At 22.6% G+C, this 27,252-nt stretch overlaps 3 protein-coding genes across 3 annotated transcripts; 1 reads left to right on the top strand and 2 right to left on the bottom strand.

Annotated features, from left to right (window-relative positions):
- Nucleotides 1-4,823: 4,823 nt before the first annotated feature.
- Nucleotides 4,824-6,283, bottom strand: OCT59_013918 (uncharacterized protein; the record flags this gene model as incomplete). The annotated part of the gene is made up of 2 exons (XM_025330213.2): nucleotides 4,824-5,260; nucleotides 5,713-6,283. The coding sequence occupies 2 exons, from the start codon at nucleotides 6,281-6,283 to the stop codon at nucleotides 4,824-4,826; spliced, it is 1,008 nt and encodes a 335-aa protein (XP_025182503.2).
- A 120-nt stretch (nucleotides 6,284-6,403) lies between these two features.
- OCT59_013917 (uncharacterized protein) lies at nucleotides 6,404-6,760 on the bottom strand (the record flags this gene model as incomplete). The annotated part of the gene is made up of 1 exon (XM_066141839.1): nucleotides 6,404-6,760. One exon carries the CDS (start codon nucleotides 6,758-6,760, stop codon nucleotides 6,404-6,406), a length of 357 nt encoding a protein of 118 aa, XP_066001932.1.
- An 8,893-nt stretch (nucleotides 6,761-15,653) lies between these two features.
- On the top strand, nucleotides 15,654-17,256 carry OCT59_013916 (uncharacterized protein). The gene has a single exon (XM_025315622.2). It carries the CDS (start codon nucleotides 15,900-15,902, stop codon nucleotides 16,452-16,454), a length of 555 nt encoding a protein of 184 aa, XP_025182502.2. The 5' UTR covers nucleotides 15,654-15,899; the 3' UTR covers nucleotides 16,455-17,256.
- Nucleotides 17,257-27,252: the final 9,996 nt, after the last annotated feature.

Here is a 27,252-nt window from a genome sequence, read left to right as displayed (position 1 = left end):
TCTTGTAAAGCTACAGGTATTTTATATAATTCATAATATAATATTTATTTAGGACCCCGGATATCTCCAAAACAGGTCATAAGTCACACTTTCGGCAGATTGGCCCATTTTTCAGGGGCTCAAAAAATCGTTTTTTGTAAATATCTCGGCATCCAGTGGTCCAATTTTGATGAACATTTTTTTAAATTGTAGAGCTAAATGAGGGCTACAAAATAAAAAAAAGTTCATTAAAATTGAATTACTGGATGCTGAGATATTTACAAAAAACGATTTTTTGAGTTTCAGCAAAAAGGGGTATTTTTGGCCAAAAGTCCATTATGACCTTTATATTAGATATCCGGGGTCCTATTTATTTCTAAATTTCTTTTGTGTTATATTTTCTAACTTCAGAGCGTAATTTCACTATTTTAATCAAATGAAATCAACTTCCTTTATTAAGCAAAAAGTTGTTTGGCAATGTTGAAACTACTTATTTCTTAAATATCATAAGCATAGTATAATACTTGTAGAAATATTTGTGTTTTTTATAATAACAATAATTTTTAAATTTTTTATTTTTCCTTTTGTTAACTTTAGAGCATAATTTCACTACTTTAGTCAAATGAAATTGACTTCTTTTATTAATTAAAAGTTGTTCAGTGATATCAAATCTACTTATATCTTAAATATCATAAGCATAAGTATAATACTTATGGAAATATTCATATTTTTTATAATAACAATAATTTTAAATTTTTCATTTTTCTGTTTATTAACTTCAGAGCGTAATTTCACTACTTTAGTCAAATAAGATTAACTTTCTTTATTAAGCAATAGTTATTTAGCAATATTGAAACTACTTATATTTTAAATTTCATGAATGTAAGTATAATACTTGTGAAAATATTTGCGTTTATATAATAGTAATAATTTTTAAATTTTCATTTTTTGTTTATTAAATTTAGAGCGTAATTTCACTACTTTACTCAAATAAAATCAACTTTCTTTATTAAGTGAAAAATTGTTCAGCAAGGTGAAAAACACTTACATTTTAATTTTCATAAATGTAAGTATAAGGTTGCTTGTCTAAACCTCTTCAAAATCCTATGATTAGTTTCGTCAAAATTTTACTATAGATTTATTATAGTTTTGGCAGAGTTTCAGCAGTTTCGGCATTTATAATAAGTTTCAGCAGTTTCGTCTTTTTCCAAAGTTTCGCCAGTTTTTTAATATAACTTTAATATAGTTTTGGCAGAATTTCGCTTTTCGGCGAAACGCCATCTTGCCTAAACCCCTAGGTTTTAGCAAGCAACCTTATGTAAGTATAATACTTGTAAAGATATCTGTATTTTTTATAATAGTACTAATTTTTGAGTTTTTCTTGCATTTTAGCTATCAAATTTTATAATACTTTAATAAAGTAAAGAAGAAAATTTGCAATTTATTAGCAATTTTAGTTAATATAATTTATTAAAAAATCAGTTTTACTTTACATATATAAATTTTAAAAATCATATGATCAGGTAATTTTTACTTAAGATAAGTGTTAAAATTATCTTTATTTAATATAAATTACTATATATTGCTAAAAATAATCATCACTGGTAGTATGTAATTTTTTAATAATATATAATTTGTCATTCCATATATACTCTCCTTATTTTTATTTTACTATATATTTTTAATAAAGACAAAAATTTTTTATAATATAAAACTTCTATACTTAATTACTTATATATAGTAACAATTAATTGATTATAAATTTCTATAAAAAAAATTTTTTATGTTAAAGTAAAAAATTTAACTGATAATTTTTATAGATATGATCATTAGCTTTAAAAATTATCAGTTATTTTTTTTCTAAATTAAATTTTAGCTAAATTTTAACTATTTAAAAATCTGTAATTTAAATATACTAATCAAATTTAGTTAAAATTGAGACTAATCTAAATTTTTACATCACAGATTTTTTTAACTACAATTAATTATTATTATATTTCAGATTTTTTTTTCAATATGTTAAGAAGAAAAAAAAATTCTAAAACTGCAAAAAAAAAATTTAATGAACAAAATAATTTAAGTATAGATCAATTTAATGTTATAAATAATGATTATATATCAAAAAATGCATATAATAAAATATAAATCTCATTATTATGTATCTAAATTCATCAATTTATAATGAAATATAATAAATAAATAAAATTAATTTTACATTTACCTCTGGTAAATTTTACTAAGGTAAATTTTACTTTGATCTGCAATGCATTAAAATTTTAAATTTACTTTGATAAAATTCACCATATTATATATTTTTATACAAACACATAACACATATTTTATTTTCTACTTTTTTATAGTATTATTTAGTAAAATTATTTATTTTCTTATTACTTCACTAGTTTAATATTCTTTTTCTTTTATGCTATTTTATTTTTCAGAAAATAATAACTTAAGAAGTTTAAGTTAAAACTCACCTTTAATTACTAATATTTTGCTATTTTATTTTTTTTTTTATTGAAAATAATACTAACAGTTTTATTTATTTTCTATCATTCATTTTATTTCCTTTTTATTTTCTATATTCATTTCACTTCCTTTTCATTTATTTTCTATTATTTTTTTGTTTCTTTTATTTTTTATTATTTCATTATCCTCTTTGCTTCCATTTTATTTTTCTATCATTCTTTTTGCTCTTATTTTGTTTTTCATTATTTTTTTCACTCTTATTTCATTTATTATTATTCCTTTTACTCGCATTTTATTTTCCATCACTTTATTTTATTTTCCATTATTTCATTTCATTTTTATTATTTTTATTACTTTATTTTATTTTCATTGTTCCATTTCATTTTTCATTACTCCATTTTATTTTTCATTATTACATTTTGTTTTTCATCATCTCAATTCACTTTATATTATTTCATTTTATTTCTATTTTATTTTTATCATCCTATTTCACTCCTATTTTATTTTTTTATTATTTTCTTCAATCCTATTTTATTTTCTATTATTCTATTTTGTTTTACATTATTCCATTTCATTTTCATTACTCCATTTTGTTTTTCATATCTTTCATTCTTTTCATTTTATTTTTTATTATCTCATTTTATTTTTATCATCCATTTCATTTTGTCATCTTATTTCATTTATATCATTCCATTTTGTTTTAATCATTCCATTTTATTTCTATTTTGTTTTTATCATCCTATTTCACTTTCATTTTATTTTTTATTATTCCTTTTGCTTTCATTTCATTTTTCATTATTTTATTTTATTTTACATTATTCAGTCCATTTTATTCTTATTTTGTTTTTCATTATTCTATTTCATTTTTATTCCTTCACTCTTATTTTATTTTCATTATCCCTTTACTTTAATTTTATTTTTTCACATTATCCTTCTAATTTACTTTCCATGATTGTTCATTATACACTTCATTTTTTTTTTACATATTTATTTTTTTTCCATCATAAAATTATTAATTGTATATTATTAATTGATAATTTTCTTATATATTACTATAAGTTTATATTAATAAAAAATTTGGATTAAATGATTAGTAGATAGTGTAATAATCTAATTAAAATTATGTAATTTAAAAAGAAACTTTTTGTTAATAAACTTTAAAAGTTCATGCTTAAATGATTATTAAAAAAAACTTTTTTTTTACATATTTTTATTTAAATACAAAAAAATTTGAAATTATGTGATACGATAAATTTTACTGATCTACTTAGCTAAATTTTAATATAATAAATATTACGTGATATAGTAAAATTCACTTCCAATAAATTTAACCTTTAGTGAATGTTAAAATGATCTAAATAAATATATTATATAAATTTTTATATCATATAATTTATAAAATCCTAATTTCTAATTAGCTAATATATATATCACATGATACTTATATAATTTAAAAAATTAAGACTTTTTTTTTATTTTATAAATCAATTTCTTTAACAAATAGAATTTAATTTTTTTTATAAAATTAAAATTTAGTTATAAAATCAAATTTTATTTAAATTTTTTTTAAATTCCTATTATAAAAATTCTGTATTGTACATTCTATAATTTCAGCCAAATTTTATAATTTTGGCTAAATTTTCTTTTTTGGAAATTTGAGTAATATTATATAATTCAAAAAAAAAATTTATTTCTCATAAAAACAGATATAAAAAAAGCAATTTTTTATATTAATTATTTAATTCTAACTAAAATTAAAAAATCATATGATACAGACAATGATCACTAAATAGTAAATAGTAAACTTCTATTTAATATTAGTTTTATAAAAAATTTTACTTTTTCTACCTTTAAATAAGTTTTTAATTAATATTATTTAATTATGTATAAGACTAATTTTAATCTAAAATGATTTAATTAAAATAATTTAACTTATTAATAAATTTTATAATTTTATCCAAATTTTTTTTTAAAAAAATGTAAATTATAATTACAAGAAACATTGTTTTTTTTTTTAAAAAAAAAATGATTGATGTAAAATATAAATTTTAAGAAAATAATTTAATCCAGATTATTTAACTTAAGGAGTAAATTAATAAAACTCTTTAATTAATAAAAATGTTTAATTTTATTTTATTTTATTTTATTTTTTTTTTTAAAACTTTATTATAGATGCGATCATGTCCTATTATAATCACGCTTACTTACATATATAAACTTACAAAATATAAGATAAACAAATACATATAAGAATTAAGCATTATGAAACAAGACTACTTTTCATAAAGAACAAGTCGACCTGTCACCTAAATGATCACATCATTGTTAAAAACCATGATGCGACCTCAAATTCAAAGGTGACTGTCATGATCTACCTAAAAATTTGCCCAATGACCGCCACGATGGAATGCTAAATCATTCCATTTATTCCAATTACTTTCTAACATATTACAGCCAACATTTTTAACACCCACTTCAGTGCGTTTACTATATGACTTAACTTTTTTATCTTTAACACTAATACCGCACCGCTTTTCTTCCTTTATTTGTAACTCGTTCCTTGATTCCCAAATAAGCACTTTGAATTCTAATAATACTCTCCCAGTTATTTGTTTCAGTACCTTATACAACAATTTTTCTTCAGTTATTTTATAGCACCTTAATAATTCTATTAACTGACAACTAACTTGATTCTTCATTAAAAATGTAAAATCATATAAGCGTCTAATATCCCACATACCAAGCTCATTAATTTTAACTTTTAATTCTTGTATATCTATATCATCTCTTGAATACTCCAGTATAATTGTAGCTAAAAAAATTTTTACTCGTCTACACGTTATAAATAACGTGCATGTATGATTCTTTCTTTATTAAAAAAGCTGTATGTACATACTATCGAATACAGAATGATGAATACTATATATAATTAATTCTTTAAAACAACTGAAAGAAGTCTATATATTTTTCTTTCAAATAAAATTTGCCATATGTAAATATAATCAAATATGGAATGGTGTGAAACTAAAAATAAATTCAATAGACAATCTGTCTATATATTTTTCTTTCTAACCAAATAGCCTTATGTAAATATTATCAGATAAGGAATGATTTAAAATCCTAAAATAATTATTCATTTTTTTCCTTTTGATAATTTGTTTCTTCGTAATTAGTCATCCCACAAAAGAAAATAGAAAAACAAAACAAAAATAACTAATTACTTATTCGTACCTTCTTAATACCACGAGACGCTCTTTATCTTACGAGCTTTTGTATCACACTGATCAATAACATAATTATGAGACAAATTATAAACAAGTCTTTTTCTTTTCATTCCATTACGATATGTCGTTAGAGTTTTAAGATCTAATTCAGGCCTGGTAATCGGTATTTGTCTACGTAGTATTTCTTGCCAGGGAAGCACGTTATCCTGTTCTCTAATTTCTAGCTCTTGAAAACTTGTGGTAATATCATTGACCATAATATTCTTACTAGTACTGGTCGATTGTTCGGCCACCTTAATATTTTCGCGTTCAAAAGTGGCTTCTTTTTTCTTTCTTAATTCCAGAAAATATTCACTGTTGAAGGAATGGTTAATAAAAATATCTTCTTTCAACATGTTGTATCCTGATCTACTTGTAACTTGGTCTAACAGAAACTCCAATTCCTTGTTAGATATATACTGTTTCTTAAGAATATCACATCTTCGTTTCAATTGATGTTTAGAAACTACTGGCTTTGACTCAAATCTATTATTAGTGTAATTCCATTTATTCTTATGAGTTTTGAGGCTATTCGTAAACCTCTTTTTATACTTCTCTTGTTCTTTCATCATCTTGAACTGTTTGTTAATACCCAAATTTGAGTATGTAACTAAATAGTTACCTGTGCCACTATCCATTGAAACCTTTTTTGTATAAGTAATGCCAATGCGTTTACTTACTATTTGTTTACTTTAACAATAATTTTTAAACGTATTTCGCGTGGGAGGTGTAGGTGTTACTATCACTTTAGAACGACAATTTTGGCATACTTTTCTATTGTTTGACATTACATAAGCACAGACATTACTACAAAATGAACATGGGATGTAGAACCCCAAATACCATGTTCGTCTACCATGACTGAATTTAATATAAGTTGTAGTTTGTCTATTCTTTTCTTGTTTCTTCAATCTATTTTCAATAACTACAAGTTTATCCAATAATAATTGACGTATTCTTAAAAAATACTTGTTTCTAGTTTCTATATCAATAGGTAACCCACAAAATACATTCGTCAAGTATTTTGAAATCCTGTATTTAGTATTCATCATAGGCTGATCCGAATTAATCAAATAAGGCTTATCATATTTCTTTATTATATGTCTATTGTTGGTAACAATCGTCAATATATCTTTCTCTTTCTGTAACGAATCTACATGTAAAAGGATGTAGGACTTTCCTTTTCAGGTAGAGTATATCGTATCAGCCCCTGTGTACAGGACTCCGGATATCTCCAAAACAGGTCATAAGTCACACTTTCGGCAGATTGGCCCATTTTTCAGGGGCTCAAAAAATCGTTTTTTGTAAATATCTCGGCATCTAGTGGTCCAATTTTGATGAACTTTTTTTTAAATTGTAGAGCTAAATGAGGGCTACAAAATAAAAAAAAGTTCATTAAAATTGAATTACTGGATGCTGAGATATTTACAAAAAACGATTTTTTGAGTTTCAGCAAAAAGGGGTGTTTTTGGCCAAAAGTCCATTATGACCTTTATATTAGATATCCGGGGTCCTCTGTATACCGTTTCACTTTTTCTGAACGGAAAAAAGTATAGCCGATAAAAATTTCTTTATTCGGCATCTTTTATCTGATTGGTGCACCGTATTTACGCCTTCTTTTGAGAAAATTTTGCAAGAAAACAAAATTTTTATGTCTTTAAAGGACTATTAAGCCCTTGTGAACTTGTTCGAACTGAAAAGAGTGATAATAAAAAGTGTGTTGTTTAAACCAAGGAACACTTTTGTCTTAATACTGGAGTGCTATTTTTCTAGTAATTTAACGAGAAAAAAGCATAATATTTCTTGTATGAAAAATGGACATGAACGGTACAGGAAAGAGTTTTTTTCGATTTCAAAAATGTTTAATTTTATTTATATATAAGATGTTATTTAATTTTTTTTTCTAAAATATTATCTAATATCTATTATATTAAGATATCAAAGAACTTACAAAAAAAAGAGTTAATTAATAAGAGATGAATAAATAAATAAAACTAAAAAAATATACTTGTTAAAAGATTAAAGTTTAAAACATATAATTTTATAATTAATAAAGTTTCATATAAATTTACCAAATTAAATCAATTTAGTTAAATCACATTGGATTAAAATTAATTTTATATGTAAATAAATCAAAATATTAAAATTAAAATACAATAATAAATTCTATTATTTTCTTGGGTATTGCTAAATATCAAATATCACCAGTGGTGATCGTCACCACTAAAGATGTTAGCCGTAACTGTAATATTAAGACACAGTGTCGTATGTAATAGGTTGCAACCTATCTACATTAAAAAGCAAAAGTTGTAATGCTGTAATTAGGTTGTAATGCCATAATTAGGTCGTAATACTGTAATTAGGTCTTAATGCCGTAACTAATCCGTAATGCCGTAATTCCGAAATTACGTATGTAATTTCGGCCAGAATTATGCACTTAATTTTAGCAGAAATTAACAAATATCCTAAAAAGGAAAGTGTTGTTACACAAAATTCCAGTGTCGTTCCCACCAAAATCAATTTTTGTGGAACGGCTATCGCCAAAAAAGGAAAGATCTGCATTCCCGTTTTGGCTGAATTATGATTTTCGGCTGAAATTACATGTTTAAGTGAAATTACGTTAATTTCGGCCGGAATTATATTTCGGATTTCGGATTTCGGATTTTAGGAAATATGTGACCGTGTAATTTCAATTTTAAGGGGTAAATAATATCAAAAATAATAATAATAATAATTTTTTTTTTTGTAAAAAAGTTTATATGTAAATTATGCATAAAATCATCTAATTATTAAGGATATTATGCTAATTTAATATAAATTTTTTGAAAAAAACTTAATATTTCCCACCTTCCACTCCCGACCACCCACCCCTAGGGATTTTAGGTCATTATATAATTTTTTTCTTTACACGAACGCGTATACAAAATACAAAAAAAAACACGACGCGTCTTATGTACCCCCTAAAAATTAAAATTACACGACATATAAACTATTGTAATTTACTTTTATAATTCATTACTTTTATTTTAAATTTTTATGCCATTAAAAATTACGACATTACAGCCTAATTATAGCATTGCGATCTAATTACAGCATTACAACCCAATTACAGCATTACGGCCTAATTACAGTATTACGAAAAGTGTCATAACTGTAATGCTGTATGCTGTAATATTACGGCATCGGCCAATCAATTACGGCTAACATCTTTAGTCACCACACCACTTAATTCTGGCCGAAATTTATAATTTTGGCCAGAGTTAAAAAACACATTGTAAATTTTTTTTCAAAAATTTCAATTTAAATAATAAATGTGTAAAACAAACCTGAATAGATACTAATCACACTAAAATTTTGAAAATTTGACTAAAAAAAATCTTTTTTAAAACAAAAAATTGTATTTTGCTTATAAAATCAAACTTTTCTATTTTTCTCAAAAACTATCTAAATAACAGCCTTTATAATCTAAGGCAAACTTGTTCTACCCATAAATTTACATATAGTAATGATATTTATATTATAATTAGAATAATATCTCAGTCAAAAATTTTTGAAAATTCAAAAAATATTTTACATGTGATCACTGGTAATATTTAGCAATACCCTATTTTCTTTATCAGTTTTATATTTATACAAAATTTAATATTATAACTTTTACTTAAACAATAATTGCAAATTTTTCATATAACTGTTAATTAATATTTAAATTATTTGGAATAATGATATTAAGTAAAACTAAAATATTTAATTATTTAACAAAATTAAAATAGTTTAAATATTTAAAATTAAAAAACAAATTCAAAATTCAAATATTCCATAATATTTTTTAAATTTTTATAGATTTTTAATTATTTTTTTTATGTTACCTGCAGCATATTTAATTCTTTATTAAATAAAAGTAATAAAATATATAAAGAAATTTATTAATTTAATAAAAATCAAACTACTTGTTAATTTATAATAAAGTAACTATATGTGCACTGTTAGAAAAAAATTCTAGCTAGAGGAATAAGCTTCATATGAAATAATTCTTTCTTAGAAAGGTTTTCTTTTCTCTAGTCTATACCTATAAATGCTTCTTAAAACTTATTGTAATTGCAAAATAAAATCTAAAATAAAAAAAAATAAAAAATAAGGAGTAATAAAATAAATTTAAAGTAAAATTAATAATTAAAAAAAGAAAAACTAAAAAAAAATTAGTGTAATTTAGATATAAAGTAATCACTATAGTATTCTATTAGTTTTACTTATAGTTCTCTAAGTTCTCTAAAACTGAGCAATCTTCCTATCAGTTCTTAAGTCTTTTTAGTAATAATATAATTTTTGCTAATAAAGTTAATTTGCCAGTACCATTAAAAATATTAGCTTTAATTATCAACCCTATTATTACATATGTTTTAATAAGTTGCAACCTATTACAACATATAAAATTTTTGTATTATGATATTATGACTAAGGTTGCTTGTCTAAACCTTTTCAAAATCCTACGATTAGTTTCGTCAAAATTTTACCATAGATTTATTATAGTTTTGGCAGAGTTTTGGCAGCTTTGGCATTTATAATAAGTTTTGGCAGTTTTGCCTTTCTCTAAAATTTTGCCAGTTTTTTAATATAACTTTAATATAGTTTTGGCAGAATTTCACTTTTTGGCGAAACGCCATCTTACCTAAACCCCTAGGTTTCGGCAAGCAACCTTAATTATGACTAACATCTTTAAGTACCATTCAATTTTTTATTCATTATTTTCAAAATTTTATTATTTTCAAAAGACTTGCTTTTCTACTTCTTATTACTTAAACTCTGTTTCTGCAAAACCTTGTAAGTCGTATCTTAGTTCTATTTTTAATTACAGTAGTTATTATAGCAGAATTTTGTTTACTTATAAGATAGATCACCTTCAGGCCTAAGATAAAAATTATATATAAAATTCTTTGCAGATTTTACTATAAAAGAAAATTTTATGTTATATTGTTATGATTTTTTTCTTTTTTAGCTAATTAATTAATAGAATTTAAGAAAAAAGTAAAGTAAAAATCATTAATAAAAGGTTAATTTCCTATAGTAACCTTTATTATAAGTAAGTGAAGTCTTATTACAGCTACTTTTTGATAGTCTGTTACAATCTTTAAATAGTTACAAAAAAAAATACTAATAATATTAATCGTTATACCAATAATCTTATTTAAATTAATTTAACTTTCATAGTATATGATCAACTCGCATGTATTTTTCTTGAACTACCTTAAAAACTTTGCATTTTATATGGATAGGACCTCAGACATCTTTTATAGAATTTACAACTGACTTTTTGCCAAAAAAAACCTAATTTACTCTTTTTTTATTTTCAGTTTTTTGCGATTATCTCAGCATCCAGTAATCCGATTCATATAGATTTTTTTTATTTTGTAGAGCTTGATGAGGGCTACAAAATGAAAAAAGTTCGCATAAATTAGACCACTATATGCCAAGATAATTGCAAAAAATGTGATTTTTTTTTTGAAATTTAGGCCAATTTGCTAAAAAGTTACTCTCTGAGTTGTATATGTAATATTCAGAGTCATATATAAATATTAATTAGTAATTGGAAAGGATTCTCAAAATATAGCATCAAGATAGTTATACATTAGTCAAAAACTAATTATATCCACCAATTCATGAAATTAGCCAAAATTAAGATTTTTATAAAGATTTGCATATTTTAACAAGAATTATGTTTCACAAGCCTAAATTATATGTGTTACATAATCAGATGATCTAAATCTATCATAAAAAAAAATTTTTAATGTTTATTCAAAAATAACAATGGCAACTACTTTCTTTTTCAATTACTTTTCAATCACTTTTCAATCAGATTTTTATTAGGTGATTTAGAAAAGTTTATAGGTATATATAGCAGGTTTTTTTTAATCAGTAAGTAAGAAACAAATATTAATAGTTTATATTAATAAGAAAAATCTTTTTTCATTTATTTTTAACCTTAGTTCCTTCTTTTTTTTAGTAAAAATATATACAAAATAAAAATGTGAGTTATAATTTAGAGTTTTTGAGATGTTTTTTTTGTTTTTTACTATACTGATTTTATTCTACTTGTTAATTACTTTTTAAAATTGATTTTATTAATTTATTCAATTTAAAACAGAAATAGCAAATAAAACCTTATTAAGTAAAGTAAAAAGAGCTCAATAATACCTGTAAAGATCATCTTTTGGTAAGAATTATAATTTTTGTATCAGAGTTTTATTCAATTAACAAATTGTTAATATCTCGGCATACATGCATGCTAAACACATATATTTATATTCATATAAAAGCCCAGAACCTACTCTTTCTGAATGAAAAAAGATCATTTAAATTGAATCACTATATGTGAAGATATTAACGATCAAAGTCAAAAGTTAAAAATAAATATATTGAACATAATTATTTAGCAACTTGTGATTCAATTCATGCGATATTTGGTTTATAGATAGCTCTTGATTACCTCTTTCTAATGAATATAAATTCATTCATCTAACACACATACACGTTAAGTTATTCAATATTTTGTCATGACAATTATATTTAAATTTTTTAATTTTAATGATATTATTAAAAAAAATCAAAAAATAATATAATTAAATCAATTTTATTTATATCAGCTGGTGCGAATCTATCATTTTCATATAACTTGTATTTGCATTTACTTAATAAAGTTAGTTTTTTGAATATAAAAACTTAATTCCATAAATCAACTCATATGTATATTAGGTAGCAGATCTGTATCAGATATGTGTAGTAAAAATGCAAAAAATCAGATATCTGATATATGTAAAATATATGTAAATATACATATTATTTATATACTTTACAGAAACTTAACATTTTTAATCAATATAAAATTGATATCATTAAGTTTATCTTAACGGTATTGTTTTGATATCAAAATGATATCAAAATGATATCGCTTGAAAACTTAAAGTTTCTGTAAAGTATCATCTATATATTATATATATATTGGGTATTGATATATATATGATATATATATTTACATATATTTTACACATATCAGGTACCTGATTTTCTGCATTTTTACTACATATATTGAATCTGATACATATCTGCTATCAATATATTAGTTTTTAATCAGTGATAATTTCAGGTATATTTTTAATTATCATCAGACTGGAAGATCTTTTAAAGAAGTAATCTAAACTTCTTAATTCTATAGCCTTATTGTTAAGATAACTATTACATATTTTTTCTGACTTTTAGTTTTTATGATAATCATGTGATTCCACTTTTTAAAGATGCGAAAGAATATTAAATTAGAACCAGATGGAAGGAATATCATATAAAGTCATTTCATGAACATTATTCTAAAATAATGATACTATTATATAAAATTAAATCTAAAATTCAAACATTTAGTATATTGATTTATTTTTTTTACTTTTTAGTCTTAGATACTTTATTTTTTATTTTAATAAAAGGGTTTTATTTTTTATTGCACCTGCGTTATGTCGCACCCCTATAATATGTTACATATAAAAGTCAAAAATGACATTCTAAATCCTTTTTGATATATTAAGAAAACTTGTAGAACAGTCAAAAATATATATAGTATAAGGTTTCTTATAGTATATAGTAAGTGCATAAGGTCTCACGCAAGGATTTTTTAAAAAATAGAAAATCTTAACGAAGTCATGTGATAAAAATGATCAACATAATTAATATATAAAAATTACCAAAAAAGGGAGATACGACATATCGCAGGTGCAAAAAAAAACATATTCCTTAATAAAATATCTAAATTTATATTTTTTTAATGATTTATATATGCTTTATTATTGAATTTAAATTTATATATAATGAATTTAGAATTTAATATTATATACTATTTTTTTTAGACTTTCTAAAATCAAATTAATTACAAATAGATTTAAATTCAATTTAATAAGAAGATTAATAATTTAAAAGAAGTATTTAAATAAATTAATTAAAAATTAAAATAAAAAAGGTGTTAGATGTAAGATTAAAAAATATTTTTTTTAAAGTAAAACTTTCTTTTTAATAATTATTAATAAATTAAATATTAATTTATATATATATATATATATATTTCATTTTTCATTTAGCATTATATTGATGATTTATACTATTTTTTTAATATATTACTTTAAAAAAATTTAAAATTGTTATTAAAATTTAAAATCCAACTTTAAAGTGAACAAAAAACTTATTATTGAAAAATAAATTTTTATACCATTTTAAACATTATAAAACTTATTATTTTATATATTTATTGTAATAATAATAAGCTCATTAATAGTCTAGAAAATTATTTAGTTAGACACATATTTTAAATAAAAAGAAAGAATTTGTTTAGTATAACATTTAGAATAATAAATAGTTGTATTGCCTTTATAAATGCAAAAAAATTTCAGTTCAATTAAAATTTTCCAAAATTTTTCTTTAAAAAAAAGTTAACAGCTTTATAAATAGATTTAATTGTAATGGAAGTTATTTTGGGTGATAAAATAGAAATAATATCAATATTTAAAATTACTTTTTTTTATTTTCTTTAAATAATCATTCAATTAAGTATAATCTTCTTACTATTATTATTTTTGCTAGATGTATGTATTAATTTTGGCTGGAATTACATGATTTTGCTCAGAGGGCAATACATTAGAATAGGTGATGAATAAATTTACCCTTTTTTTACTTTTTAATAAATAAAATAATTGTATTATTTATTAATAAGTGTGTATACATTTATTGTTTACAAATTGTTTTTAAAATTTTTTTTTTAAATTTCAAGTAGCTACTCAGATTTTTGCTCTGAAAAATTTAAATCTAGTATAATTATAATTAATCTGGCCGGAATTAAGTGATCAATGTAGTTCAAACTATATATAGTATATATAATGTTATGTAAGAAAGGCATAAATGCATAATAAAAACTAAAAATAAGAAAATTATTAATAGATCACGGATTGTTTACCTAATCTAGTAAGTTAGACAAAATTTAATTAGTCACCGCATTTACTCTGCGAATAAAAATTTTACTTATCAATAATTCGATTTGTTTTGTTTTGAGACTGCAGATTTGATAAACTAAGTTTAGAATAATATTTAAAAATGGGTACAAATTTCTAAAAACAAAACGTAAATCGGAATAATGGAATATATGAGTGAAATTTGGAAATAAACAATTACATTATTCATGCTAACCGCATTAACGCTCAATTAAAGTTGCTTGTAAAAGGTAAATAATGCATTAAAGACCTTTTTTTTTTTTAAGAAAAGAAAATACCCATCGTAACTTCGAACAGTCGAACATTTTGTAGATTCATAACAATAAGGTTTCGAATAACTAAGAAACGAAATACAAAGCTAAAACACACTATTTTATGCAATATAATTATAACTCCCGGTTAATTTATTAATTGTAACAGTATAATTATTATTTTATTACGCTAAAAAGTTAAATTTTTTAGGAAAAAAATGTAATTGTGGCATTGTGGCATTGTGACAGGGTTAATGTAATCCATGTAACCAAAGTAAAATGAAAAGGAATTTATATGGCAAGATGCGATGAAGATCATTAAATCCGAATGGAAACATTGTTTCAATGTTTCAGCCTATTTATAAAAAAGAAATTTACTAGAAAAAAGACATATAAAGTATTAAATAATTTTTATTTATTTGATCAATTGGGAAATTGTGGCTTTATAAGAGTGAAACTAATTGTACGTCACTTCAGATAACCTTTTTTTGAATCTTGTGTTGTTCATGCGGTCTTTAAAAACAGATTGTGATGTATTAAACAATAGTAAAATTTGAGATTGTTGTAAATTATTTGTTTGACTGATTTTCAAATACAATATTTTAATATAAAAACCATAGAATTTGCTCTTTGTCTAAAAGTAGCTCTAATACCGCAATTGATGATCCTTGTAAACTTATAAAAAAAAGAAATTTTTTTCCTACCAAATTTTTTTTTTCAAACTTTTTTCCACAACTAATCTTTATTTTTATTTTATTTTATTTTTATTTATTTTACTCTTGTTTTTTTTTATAAAAAAAAAAGACAAGGAATTTTTTACTTTTTTAAAAAAGACAAGGAAAGAATTTTTTACTTTTTTTTAAAAAAAGACAAGGAATTTTTTACAAAGGAATTTCTTTATTAATAATAATAATTTTACGATGGGAGAAGTTAACGTTCCAATAATAACATTAACGTTATCAACACCAGCACAACAAAAATTGGATGGCTTATTAGAACAAAATTCAGAATTTGATTCTTCTGATACAAGATCAATAGCTTCTAATCCACCAGAATATACTTCTAATAATAATAATACACAACAAGAAAACACTTCAACAACGAATAATTCATCATTAGCTTATCCAACACAAGCTCACATATCCCAAACATCTGCATCGACAGATTTACCAACTTACGATCATGCTAAAATTGACATGCCTCCGATTTACCAAACCCCAATAATAACTCCTGAAGCTCATATTGATAATGTTCCTCTTGACACTCAGGCTCCTTGGCCGATCACCAAAAAGCTTTATTTCTTTGGTTTCTTATTTTGGCCTCTTTGGTTTATCGGAATGGGATTTAGTATATTTGGTCGCAGCGAAAAGACAAGGATGTGGGGTCGTCGTTGTGCTTCAAATTCTTTAATAATAATCATCGTATTCGTTTATCTTCTTGTTGCTTACATAAGAACTCGTGGTCGTTTGACTTAATTTTATATATATATAAAAAAAAAATATGAAACGGACATTTTTTTTTCAAAAAAAAAAAGAACAATTTCTTTATTTCATGATTTTTGTTGGGTTGTGTGGTAATTAACTTTTTGTATTTTATTTTATTTATTTATTTATTTTTTCTTTGAAAAAAAAATCAATGAATTTTTTCAAATTTGTAATTATTATTTTATGCTACGAATGAACTATTCTTTTAGTCTTTTACAAAATAATTTCTTTCTTTTTTTTTAAAAAAAAAAATAATAATAATAATAATTTAGTATTTCTTTTCTTTTATTTTTACTTTTATTTTTATTTTTATTTTTTTTTTTAAAAAAAAATCACATTGTACATATTATTTTTTTAATAAGCCAATATTTTTTCTTAGTTTAATAATATATGCATATTTTTTTTTATTATCCTTTGATAGGAAATAAAAAACTTCTTATTTTTTTTCTTTTTTCTCTCTTCTTTTTTTTTTTATCATTTTAGTCGTTTTTAGTTTCAATTTTAATGTTTAAATAGTCGCTCAGGATACGATATTCATTCGTCCATTGAAAGTTTACAAAAACATCAATTGTGTGGATCCATATTAGAGCTCAAGAATTAATTTAGTCGTAACCAATCAATGGATTAATGAAAATTGTCTTCAAACTTGAAAAAAAAAAGATTACGAATTTTGATAATTCATGATCTTTTTGTTAGTATATAATTATTATAATTTTTTTTTATTGTTTTAAAAATCTTTAAAATTGGAAATAAAGAGAGAAAAAAAAAATCTATTTACAAATATCAAAAAAAATATGTATTGTTTATTTTATCATACATGAAATGTTTGAAATGGTTTCCTCATGATTTTTTTTTTTTTACGCGTCAAAAAAAAAAAAATAAACAAAAATAAAAATAAAAAATAAAAATAAAATAAAATTATCAAACATGCGTTGCAACTCCTTCAATTATTTTCCATAAAAAAAAATCAGAATAATATCAATGTGATTATTTCTCTTTTTACCCATAAAAAATCATGTTTCTTCTTTTGTTTAACAAATTTAGTAAGGATATTATTCTTTTTATAATAAATGCTTTTTTGGTTAATAACGCTTAGTTTTTTTAAGGCGTTGCTAAAGTAGGGTTGTGCATTGTTCTTTGTAAATCTGTTTCGCATGAAATTATTTAAAACTATACTTGGGAACACGTAAAAAAACGGCACAGAAGAATTTATGATAGCGCAGTAAAATTCGCCACATAAATAATTGGATTTTTATTTATTTTTTGTTCGACTTTTTAAGTATTAAAAAGTATAATACTTTAATTATTCCAAATTTAAACCCCTTTTCAAACTTGTGACGTACATACCTTATTTAATTCAGTTAGTAATTCATCTTTTATTTTCAGCCTTCTAATAAATGGCGTATCATTAATTATTGTAGGTTTCGTTTGAAGTCCGTGTGATACTCCTGCATCATATAATCATCATATAATAGGATAATGATTTTGTTTCCATTTCACGTGATCTTGGTGGCATCGATCCTTTAAATAAAAAACGTACTATTTGACTTATGGCTAACTATAAGCTAAAACATGAAATCAAAATTAAAATAGTTAAAGTAGCCAAAATGGTTACCATTCAATATATCTTATTAAAAGAAATTAAATGATATCTGGTATATATTTTGCTTAATAATAACAAAGTTATCTTTAAAATTATAACTTTATTTTAATTTTTAAGCTTTTCAAATTGAAATATTTTCTGTTATTTCATTAATATTTGGGGATAAGCACAGCAAAACAAGGGGATAGCCTCAAAAAAAAATTTCTTAAGTTTATATGATAATTATGCTCCAATTTATCCAAAAATTACAGTTGTAATGAAATCTCAAAAAAAAATTTTTAGATCCTATCCCCTTGTTTTGCTGTGCGTGTCCCCATTTGATGTTTTAATTATACTTCCTAAATTCTTTTAACCTAAAGTTTAAAAAACTATACATTTTATTATTAAGATTAAACCAAGAAACTAATTTAAATAACAGAAGCTTTGCATACAGTATAATTAATACCAAAATACCAGAAAGATGAGATGATACTCAAAACTAATAGTTTGTTCCAGTATAAAATCCACCTTTTTTTTATAATCCATGTTCATTTATTAATTTTTGTTTTTTTAGTTTATTGTTAATAGTAAAAATTAGTATAATTAGTAATTAGTAAATTCTTTTTCTCTTATTTTTCTGTATCAATCAAAATATTGCTTCTGTTTTAGTGAAATTTTAAAAAGTTTTATAATTGATAATTTACATTTACATATAAAAATTTCTTAATATAAATATATCTTAATCAATTACTAGTTATTTTCTTTATATAACCCATTTTCTTTTATAATTAATTACTATTTAAAAGATTGCTATAATCATTTAAAAAATTAATTTATTATTCAATATGGTAATTCATTTAAATGTAATTCACATTTATTTCCATTTATTATTTAATATTACATATAAAATAAATAACTTTATTAAGCAATAATAAAGATAATATAGTTTTAAATAAAATACCCATAAATTTAAAATATCTTTTTTATCTTTTAATTTTTGAACTTTTATTAGAAATCCTATTATTATAACTAAATATTGGATCAGTTTAATATTTTTTTATATATATAATATATCACTCACTTCTTTTTAGCAATTTTTATATAATAATTTACTAATCATTACAAAATTTTCTAATTTTCAATTTTTTTAATTTTTTTCATATTTTTGCTATAAACCTTTATATATTATTTATTGTAACACTTTTAAAAATTTATATAATATGCATATTTTTGCCTGTTTTACAATTTTATTTGGTATATTAAAAAGGTTTTAAAATACTATTTTCAACTTTTATATGAAGATGTGAATATTAAATACAATAAAAAATAAATTCTATTTTTATAATAATAAATTTTAATTTTAGTTTTAAACAATTAAAATTTATTATATATATTGAACTTAAAATTATTAGTATATACTATTTATTTGATAATTAATAGTATATATAATTTTTTATATTATATAATTTTTTTTTTTTTTTTTTAATGACTTATATATGTTTTATTAATATTAAGTTTATATACCATACAAACAAATTATTATGCTATATCCACCCAGAAGGATGCAATCATCAAAATATTTATATTATATAATTGATTAATATTACTATATAATTTTATTAATAAATTATTATATTTAACTAATTTTTTAAAAAATAAATTTTAATTGAAGTTACTATATATATAATTAAAAATTTTTTCAAAAATTTCAAAATTTTTTTTAAATAAATTTTTATAATGATAAAAATAAAAAATTTTAATTATAAGCTCTTTTTTTTTATTTTAATAAATTTTTTAAAGTGCATTTTATATTTACTAATTTTTTAAAAATATAATTATAAGAAATATATTATTATTTGTAAATTTCTATTAAAAAAAATAATTTCTTTAAAAGTTACTTTTAAAAAACTAAAAATAATTAAAAATAAAATACAGGATTATATAATATTATTTAAGAGTATAAAGAAATATAGTAAACTCTTTTTGGTCATGTTCTTAACTATTTTTTTTCAAATAACAAAAATTTTATTTTTTCATTTTTTTTGATATTTTCTTTAATTGCCGATCCGCCTAAAATTGGCACTGCGTTACTAATAAAATTCGGGGTTAAATTTGCCGATTTTGTGCTAGAACACAAACTTCAAAAAAGGATATCTCATAGATGACATATTGACTATAAAAAAAAATCATATGATATACTGTAAAAATACTTGAAAAAAACGAATTTGCAAAAAAAAGTTATACATTCATATGCAAAATAATGAGTTTACTATGCGCGCACATCAGATTTACACCTTAAAATATACGAAATTTCAATATTTCATTTTACTATATTGCATTATTTACAATAAAAACCTATAATTTTTAGCTTTTAAAGTTGTTTTTAAAAGCTTTTTTAAAATATTTTTATTATTAAAAACAAGTGAAAGTTGAAGAAAACCAGTTACAGAAATATAATTATAAAATTTTTTGGCAAATATGACTTGTCATAAAATAAAAGAAAATATTGTTTTTATGATATTTCTGTTTGTAAAATGGGTGAAACTTATTTCGCGCGCGAGATGCAAAAAATTCTTTTTTTTATTATTGCTATTATCCCCGAATTTTATTAGTAACGCAGTGCCATTTTTAGGCGGATCGGCAATTAAGCTTTTTTTTTTATTTTTCATATATCTTCTTGTTTAAAATACTTTTTCTCTTTAGTATTAGTAATTTTTTATTTTTTAAGCCTCAAGAAAAACTCGATATTTATAAGCAACGTAAAAGTTAACTGAAAGTATACTAAAACAAAAACTAAAAGATTGAACATATAAAGAGGAAACTATTTTAAGTAGTAATATTATAAAAATTAACATATGGCTTCAAAAATATTAAGTTATATTTTTAAGTATAAAAAGAGTTTATGATAAAAGCTTTATTACTAAAGACTTTGTCACTTATCTATAACAAAATAACTTTTATATCAATGGACTAATATGGTGTAGCGCATCTATACTCATCAACAAGTCCAAAAATTTATTTTAGGCTGATCTTTACCAAATTAAGGGGTCGTCTAAAGCCGTGTTCGATCATGTGACTTGCCATTTTATGAATAAGCCATTTTTTTATGAACTAAGATTAATTTAAGTATGAAAGTTATAGAATAAGTGTATTTTGACCTGCTTTACAAGTTTACTTAGTGAAAAAAAGCTGGTTTTAAACACTGTTTTTGACTTTACGTATAAATGAATAATCTTTGCCGATCATATCCAAAAATGGATGACGAAAATGAAAAAATTCAAATAAGTCAAAAACGGTGTTGAAAACCCCTATCGTTGCGTACCTAAGTAAACTTGCACAGCAGGCTAAAATACATATACTATGTGTAACTTGAAAGTTTTATGTATTGGCAAAAAAGTTTTATTTGTAAAAAATAAATTTTTACAAATCACGTGATCGAACACGGCTTTAGACGACCCCCAAATTAAGTAATAGTTTAGCCTTATTTGGTAATATCCCATTGATCATTACGTGATTTATTAAATTAGATTTACCTGATTGGTTCAAATTATAATCACGTGGAAAATTGATTCCAAAATTTTACTATTTTACATAGACTTATATAAAAAATACTTCAACTTAAAAAGCTAATAACTTTTAATCTATAAAAGTTAGAAGAAATTAAATCTGATAGAATGAAAAAGAATCCTTTAATCTATAATTGTATCAGTTTACTTTTTCAGTTTAACATAAAATTTTAATAAGTTATTGAAGTTTAAAAATACCCAATTTTCATTTGATAAGTATAGATGCGCCACACCATACTTTTTAAAATACTAAATAATACTATTAAAAAACACATAATAACTTAAACATTAAAGATATTAGCCATAATTTAAAAAGTGCTATAATACGAAATTTTTATATATTGTAATTAAATAAGGCTATAAAAATTTTATAGTTATAATTCAAAATTTTTTAAAAATAATTAAGGCTAATATCTTTATAAATCTTTATCACTGGTAAAAAAATGGTCTATCCTACACATATCCTACACATATTTTACATATATCGGGTACTCAAAATGTAGAAAATCATACACAAATAATACACATATCATACACATATCGGGTACTTATATATATAGTATACTAGTAGGTGCCACGATATATGTATGATATATATATTAGTACCCGATATGTATATGATATGTGTATTATTTGTGTATGATTTTCTACATTTTGAGTACCCAATATGTGTAAGATATGTGTAGGATAAATCATTTTTTTACCAGTGTATTAGAACTGTTTAAATTATTGACAAAATGTTTCAACATTATCTAAATTCAAAAATTATTTAAACTTTTTAACATGTCTATTACTATAATTTAATATAGTTTTGACAGTTATTATAGGATCCTGGACATTACATATACAACACAGTGGCAATTTTTTTGCAGATTGACCTAAATTTTACAAAAAAAAAATCAGTTTTTTGCGATTATCTTGGTATTCAGTGGTCCAATTTGTACGAACTTTTTGTTGTTTTGTAGCTCTCATCAAGCTCTACAAAATAAAAAAAATATCTGCATAAATCGGATTACTGGATACTGAGATAATTGCAAAAAACGAAAAATAAAAAAAAGCAAATTGGATCTTTTTTGATAAAAAGTTAGTTGTAAGTTGTATAAGAGATGTCTGGGGTCCTGTTATTATACTTTTAATTATTATTAAATAATGTAATTTAATATATATTAAATTAAAATTAATATTAATATTTTTATTAAATACAATTATTTATGCATGCATTATTATATAAAAATATTTTGCAACATTTTTATATAATAGCTAAGCTTTTTAAACTAAATTTGTTACAAGCTTGAGCTTTTTGAGCTGAACTTAATAACTGGCTTGAGCTTTTCCAAGCTAGCTTGTGAACTACCAAGCCAATTTAATCATAACTTGACTTAACTTTGACTTGAAAAACTTGAGTCAGCTCATAAGCTGATTCAGTTCATATAGAGCACTATTCACTAGTCTACTAAAAGTCTAAAATACTTCAAATCTAACTTTTTTAAACCTTCTTTTTTGCTTATTATTTACTTCTTACCGCTAATCTTTTCTATTCATCAAGTTATAAAACTTTTGATTTAATAAAATACCCTTAAATATAGTCAAATCTTGATATAGCAAACCTTTGATATAGTGAATTTTTCAGATAATTATAATAAATTTCCCCTCGCTACAATAAATTAACCAATCAAATCTCTTAAAATCTTCACTATAGTCTTATAGCAAAGTTAAGGTTTGAACCCTAGGGTTCGTTATAACAAGGATTGACTGTAGTTGTAAATTGAAATATATATCTTAAACTGAACATGTTACTAAAAATTTTCTACAATTTTCTAGTCCAATAATAATAAATATTGGATATAGAAGATAACTTTTACTTTGGGTTTAATTTTAAAATAGATAACTTATTATAAAAACTTAATGGTTTATTTAGTATAATGTTCAGTTAAACCTTTATCTGATATTGTAAAATTAATTGATGTTGATTTATTTTTAAATAACTTTTAATAAAAACTTTTAGCTTTACTTTTGACTGTTTGCACATCTCAAAAGAAGAAGAATCAAGATAAAACTGTTATTTTATGGAGTAGATTTTATTTTTATAAATTTTTTTTTGTTTTTTTTTGTTTTTTTTTTAATATTTTTGTTTGATTTTATTTTATATTTTATATTTTAATTAAAGTTTATATATGAGGTTTAGATTTTGTTTTTAAATGTAAGAAGTTACTAGTATTCAGTTTTTTAAATTATGTAACTGAACATTTAATAGTATTCATCTTATTATATAATCTTCTTATTATAAATAGGGTTTTTCTTAATTATGACCTTAAAGTTTTATATTTAGCATAAGGTCTCTTTCTTCTGCAATTAATTGGTTTTAGTTAGTGTTCTGCACGAATCAAATTTCTCCTCTGAAATTTGATTCGATTCAGACTCGATTCAGACTTGATTCAACCTCAAAAATTGTTATCTCAAGATCTAGTGATCCAATTTCAATGATCTTTTTTTGATCAATAGGTCTCGTTGCCCTGATCAAAATAAAAAAAAGATTGTCAAAATCATACTGCTAGATCAAAAGTTATTCACAAAATACGTTTTTATTATTCAGGAGTGATCAGGGTCACACCGTGTCATGAATCGATTCGTGCAGAACACTAGTTTTAGTTTAATTTGCACAGACCAAATCCTACAATTTGGTTAAAAGAAACTGCCTGACTTTTGTTCTTTTTGGAAGTTTGAGAAAGGATCAATTAAAATAAAAACTTTTTTTATTTGATTTGCAAGATTTAAAATCTTTTTTTCTTTTTTTTTTTAACTATAATGTATGTAGTGGATCTTAATGATTATCTTGTAAAGAAAGAAAGGCATTATATGCTAAGAATAGATTATTTTAAATAAATTCTATTCTTTGAATAAAAATTCAGGATCTCAGAATTCTCTAATATAGGTCATAAGTTACACTTTTGGTTTGCAAATAACTTGAGCTTGAATTTTATTAATTTTTGCCATAAATTACTTTAAAAAATACAGAGTATTCCTAAAGAACCATAAAAAAGTGCAGAATGAACTAATAGAAAAATAAAGAACAAATAATCTTCCAAAAAATACATAAAGAAAAAAGCTAAAACTATAAACCCACTCTCTATATAAATAATAACAGCTACCTTTTTCTTCCCAAGTTATATCTTAAACAAAATAAAGTTGACTAAAATCACACTTTTGGTAAATTAACCCATTTTTTGAGGGTTCAAAAAATCATTTTTTGTAAATATCTTAGCATCTAGTGGTCCAATTTCAATAAACTTTTTTTTTAAATTGTAAAGAATAAGAGCTATAAAATAAAAAAAGTTCATCAAAATTGAATCATTGAATGCTAAGATATTTACAAAAAACAATTTTTTGAGTTTTGGCAAAAAGTGGTGTTTTTGGCCAAAAGTCTGTTATAACCCTTATATTAGTTTTCTGAGATCCTAAAAATTTTACCTAATAGTATACATGTAAGATGCTTTTTAGTATGATGAATAATCTGAAAGTTAATGATATTAAATATAGTTTAAAGTTTTATTTTACTTTTGTAATTTGACTTTATTGTTATTATTTAATAAACTTTCAAATAAATGCATTACAGTTAAAAAATAAATAAATAAAAATAAAGAAATATAATTAATATTCTTTATACAGTCAACTTTTTTTATAGTCACTCTATTTCATTATAGTTACATTCTACTATATAATCACACTAGTTGGATGTTCAAAATATTTTATTATTAAAATCTATCCTATATAGTCACAATCCATCTATAATTACTATCACACCTATTTTTGAAAATCTCATATTAAAAAATACTGTTTATATATAAAGAATATAATAAATTGCTTATCATCTAATGATTGTAAAAAGATGTAACACAGCTTGTTGAAATTGTCTCATTGAGATGAATTGAATGGTGGTAATTTCATCTTTCTATGATCACTGGCTGATAAGATATTTAACGAAATGTTGAAAATTAGCATTTTAATATTTCTTGATTTATGTTTACTGCGCCGCCAAACGTTTTGCTTAATTTCTCAGCATCTAGTAATTGCAAAAGGATGATTAATAGCTTTTTAGAATCGACTAATCGAGATGAATTGAATGGTGGTAAGATCATCTTTCTAGGTATGATAAAACACGAGTTATATAAAAAAATGTCAAAATAATAAATTATTAAATAAGTTATGATCTATCATACCTAGAAAGATGATCTTACTAACATTCTATTTGTCTTAATTAGATGATTATAAAGAGCTATTAATTATCCTTTTACAATTACTACAGTCAAAACCTGATGTACTGATGCTACTAGTTTTAGAAAAAATTATCGATAGATCGAAATATTAGTATAGTAAAAAAATTTTATATACCAATATTAATTATACAAAACTTTAAAATTATTATTTTAATGTAATTATTAGCATTAATATCCCTTTATTATATTATTATTCGAAAAAACTGTATTACAAAATTTAAATAAAATTATCTAATGTAATCTGTTTTGAATTATCAATGTAAGATTTCAATATTTAGTGTCTCAATTTTCTTAATAAATTTAATTCAGTTAAATCACTAGAAACATCTGATGAATATTCAAAAAATACAATAAGATCATCCAAATATCTTAAAGCCTCTCTTTTAGAAATTATTTCTAAAAGTTCTCCCTTATTTGGATCTGTTTCTAGTTTGTATTATTTGATTTTACCATAGATATAACTTCTTCATCACTTATCTCTTCATTTCTTTTTTAAAAAATCATCAATATGAAGGAATTCTTTTACATTTATAGGATCATCAAATGGGAGCTGGTTAATTAAACCTTGCAACTCCATTTCATCATGAACCGCTTGATCATCATAATTCTCAATTTTATCGCCTATTTTATCCTGTGAAAGGATTCCTATATGCTGCCAATAATTATTAATTGTCTGTTGACTTACAGAGTTTCAAGCATTTGTACTGAAATTAATAGAATCATAAATATTCAAAGGAACAATCTCTCTATTTAATTTTTGTGAAATTTCATATGCTTCAATCCTGTTTCTAATAAGTATTTTTCGATATTGTGCTTAAAAATCATTATGATTTATTAAAAAAGCATTATTTTGTAAAATTATCAATAACACTAATCTTAAAAGAGTTAATGATTCCCACATAAGGTTACTTGCCAAAACCTGTTTGGCCTAATGCCGAAAGGTGAAACCTCTTATATAGTACTGAAACGCCAAAACGCTGAAACTGCGAAACCTGTCAAAATTGCGAAACTGCCGAAATATACCGAAACCTCTATAATAGGTTTCTCCGTAGTTTCAGCATAGTTGATCATAAGATTTGCATATAGTTACGCCAAGTTACACCAATTAATAATATAATTTAGATGATCAAATAATCTACAGATAAAAGATTAAACTTTAATATTTTACCGTCGTCTTAGTTCTTTTAAGCTTTATCTAGTGTTAGAATTTTCATTTCTAACTCCCATATTAATATTATGATATTACACGTTTTTACAGTTTCTTTTTAAGGGGCTTATATTCATTAAAGGAAAATGCGTAACATGCATTTAATAAACCCAATTCCGTCATCTCCTTTAATACTGAACTAAAGTTTCTTTTACTTTCT

This window comes from Rhizophagus irregularis, chromosome 21, assembly GCF_026210795.1.
Source record: "Rhizophagus irregularis chromosome 21, complete sequence".
In the NCBI taxonomy this organism is placed as follows: domain Eukaryota; kingdom Fungi; phylum Glomeromycota; class Glomeromycetes; order Glomerales; family Glomeraceae; genus Rhizophagus; species Rhizophagus irregularis.
Note: the sequence above shows the minus strand (reverse complement) of the source record. Positions and strands in the feature narration are given on the sequence as shown.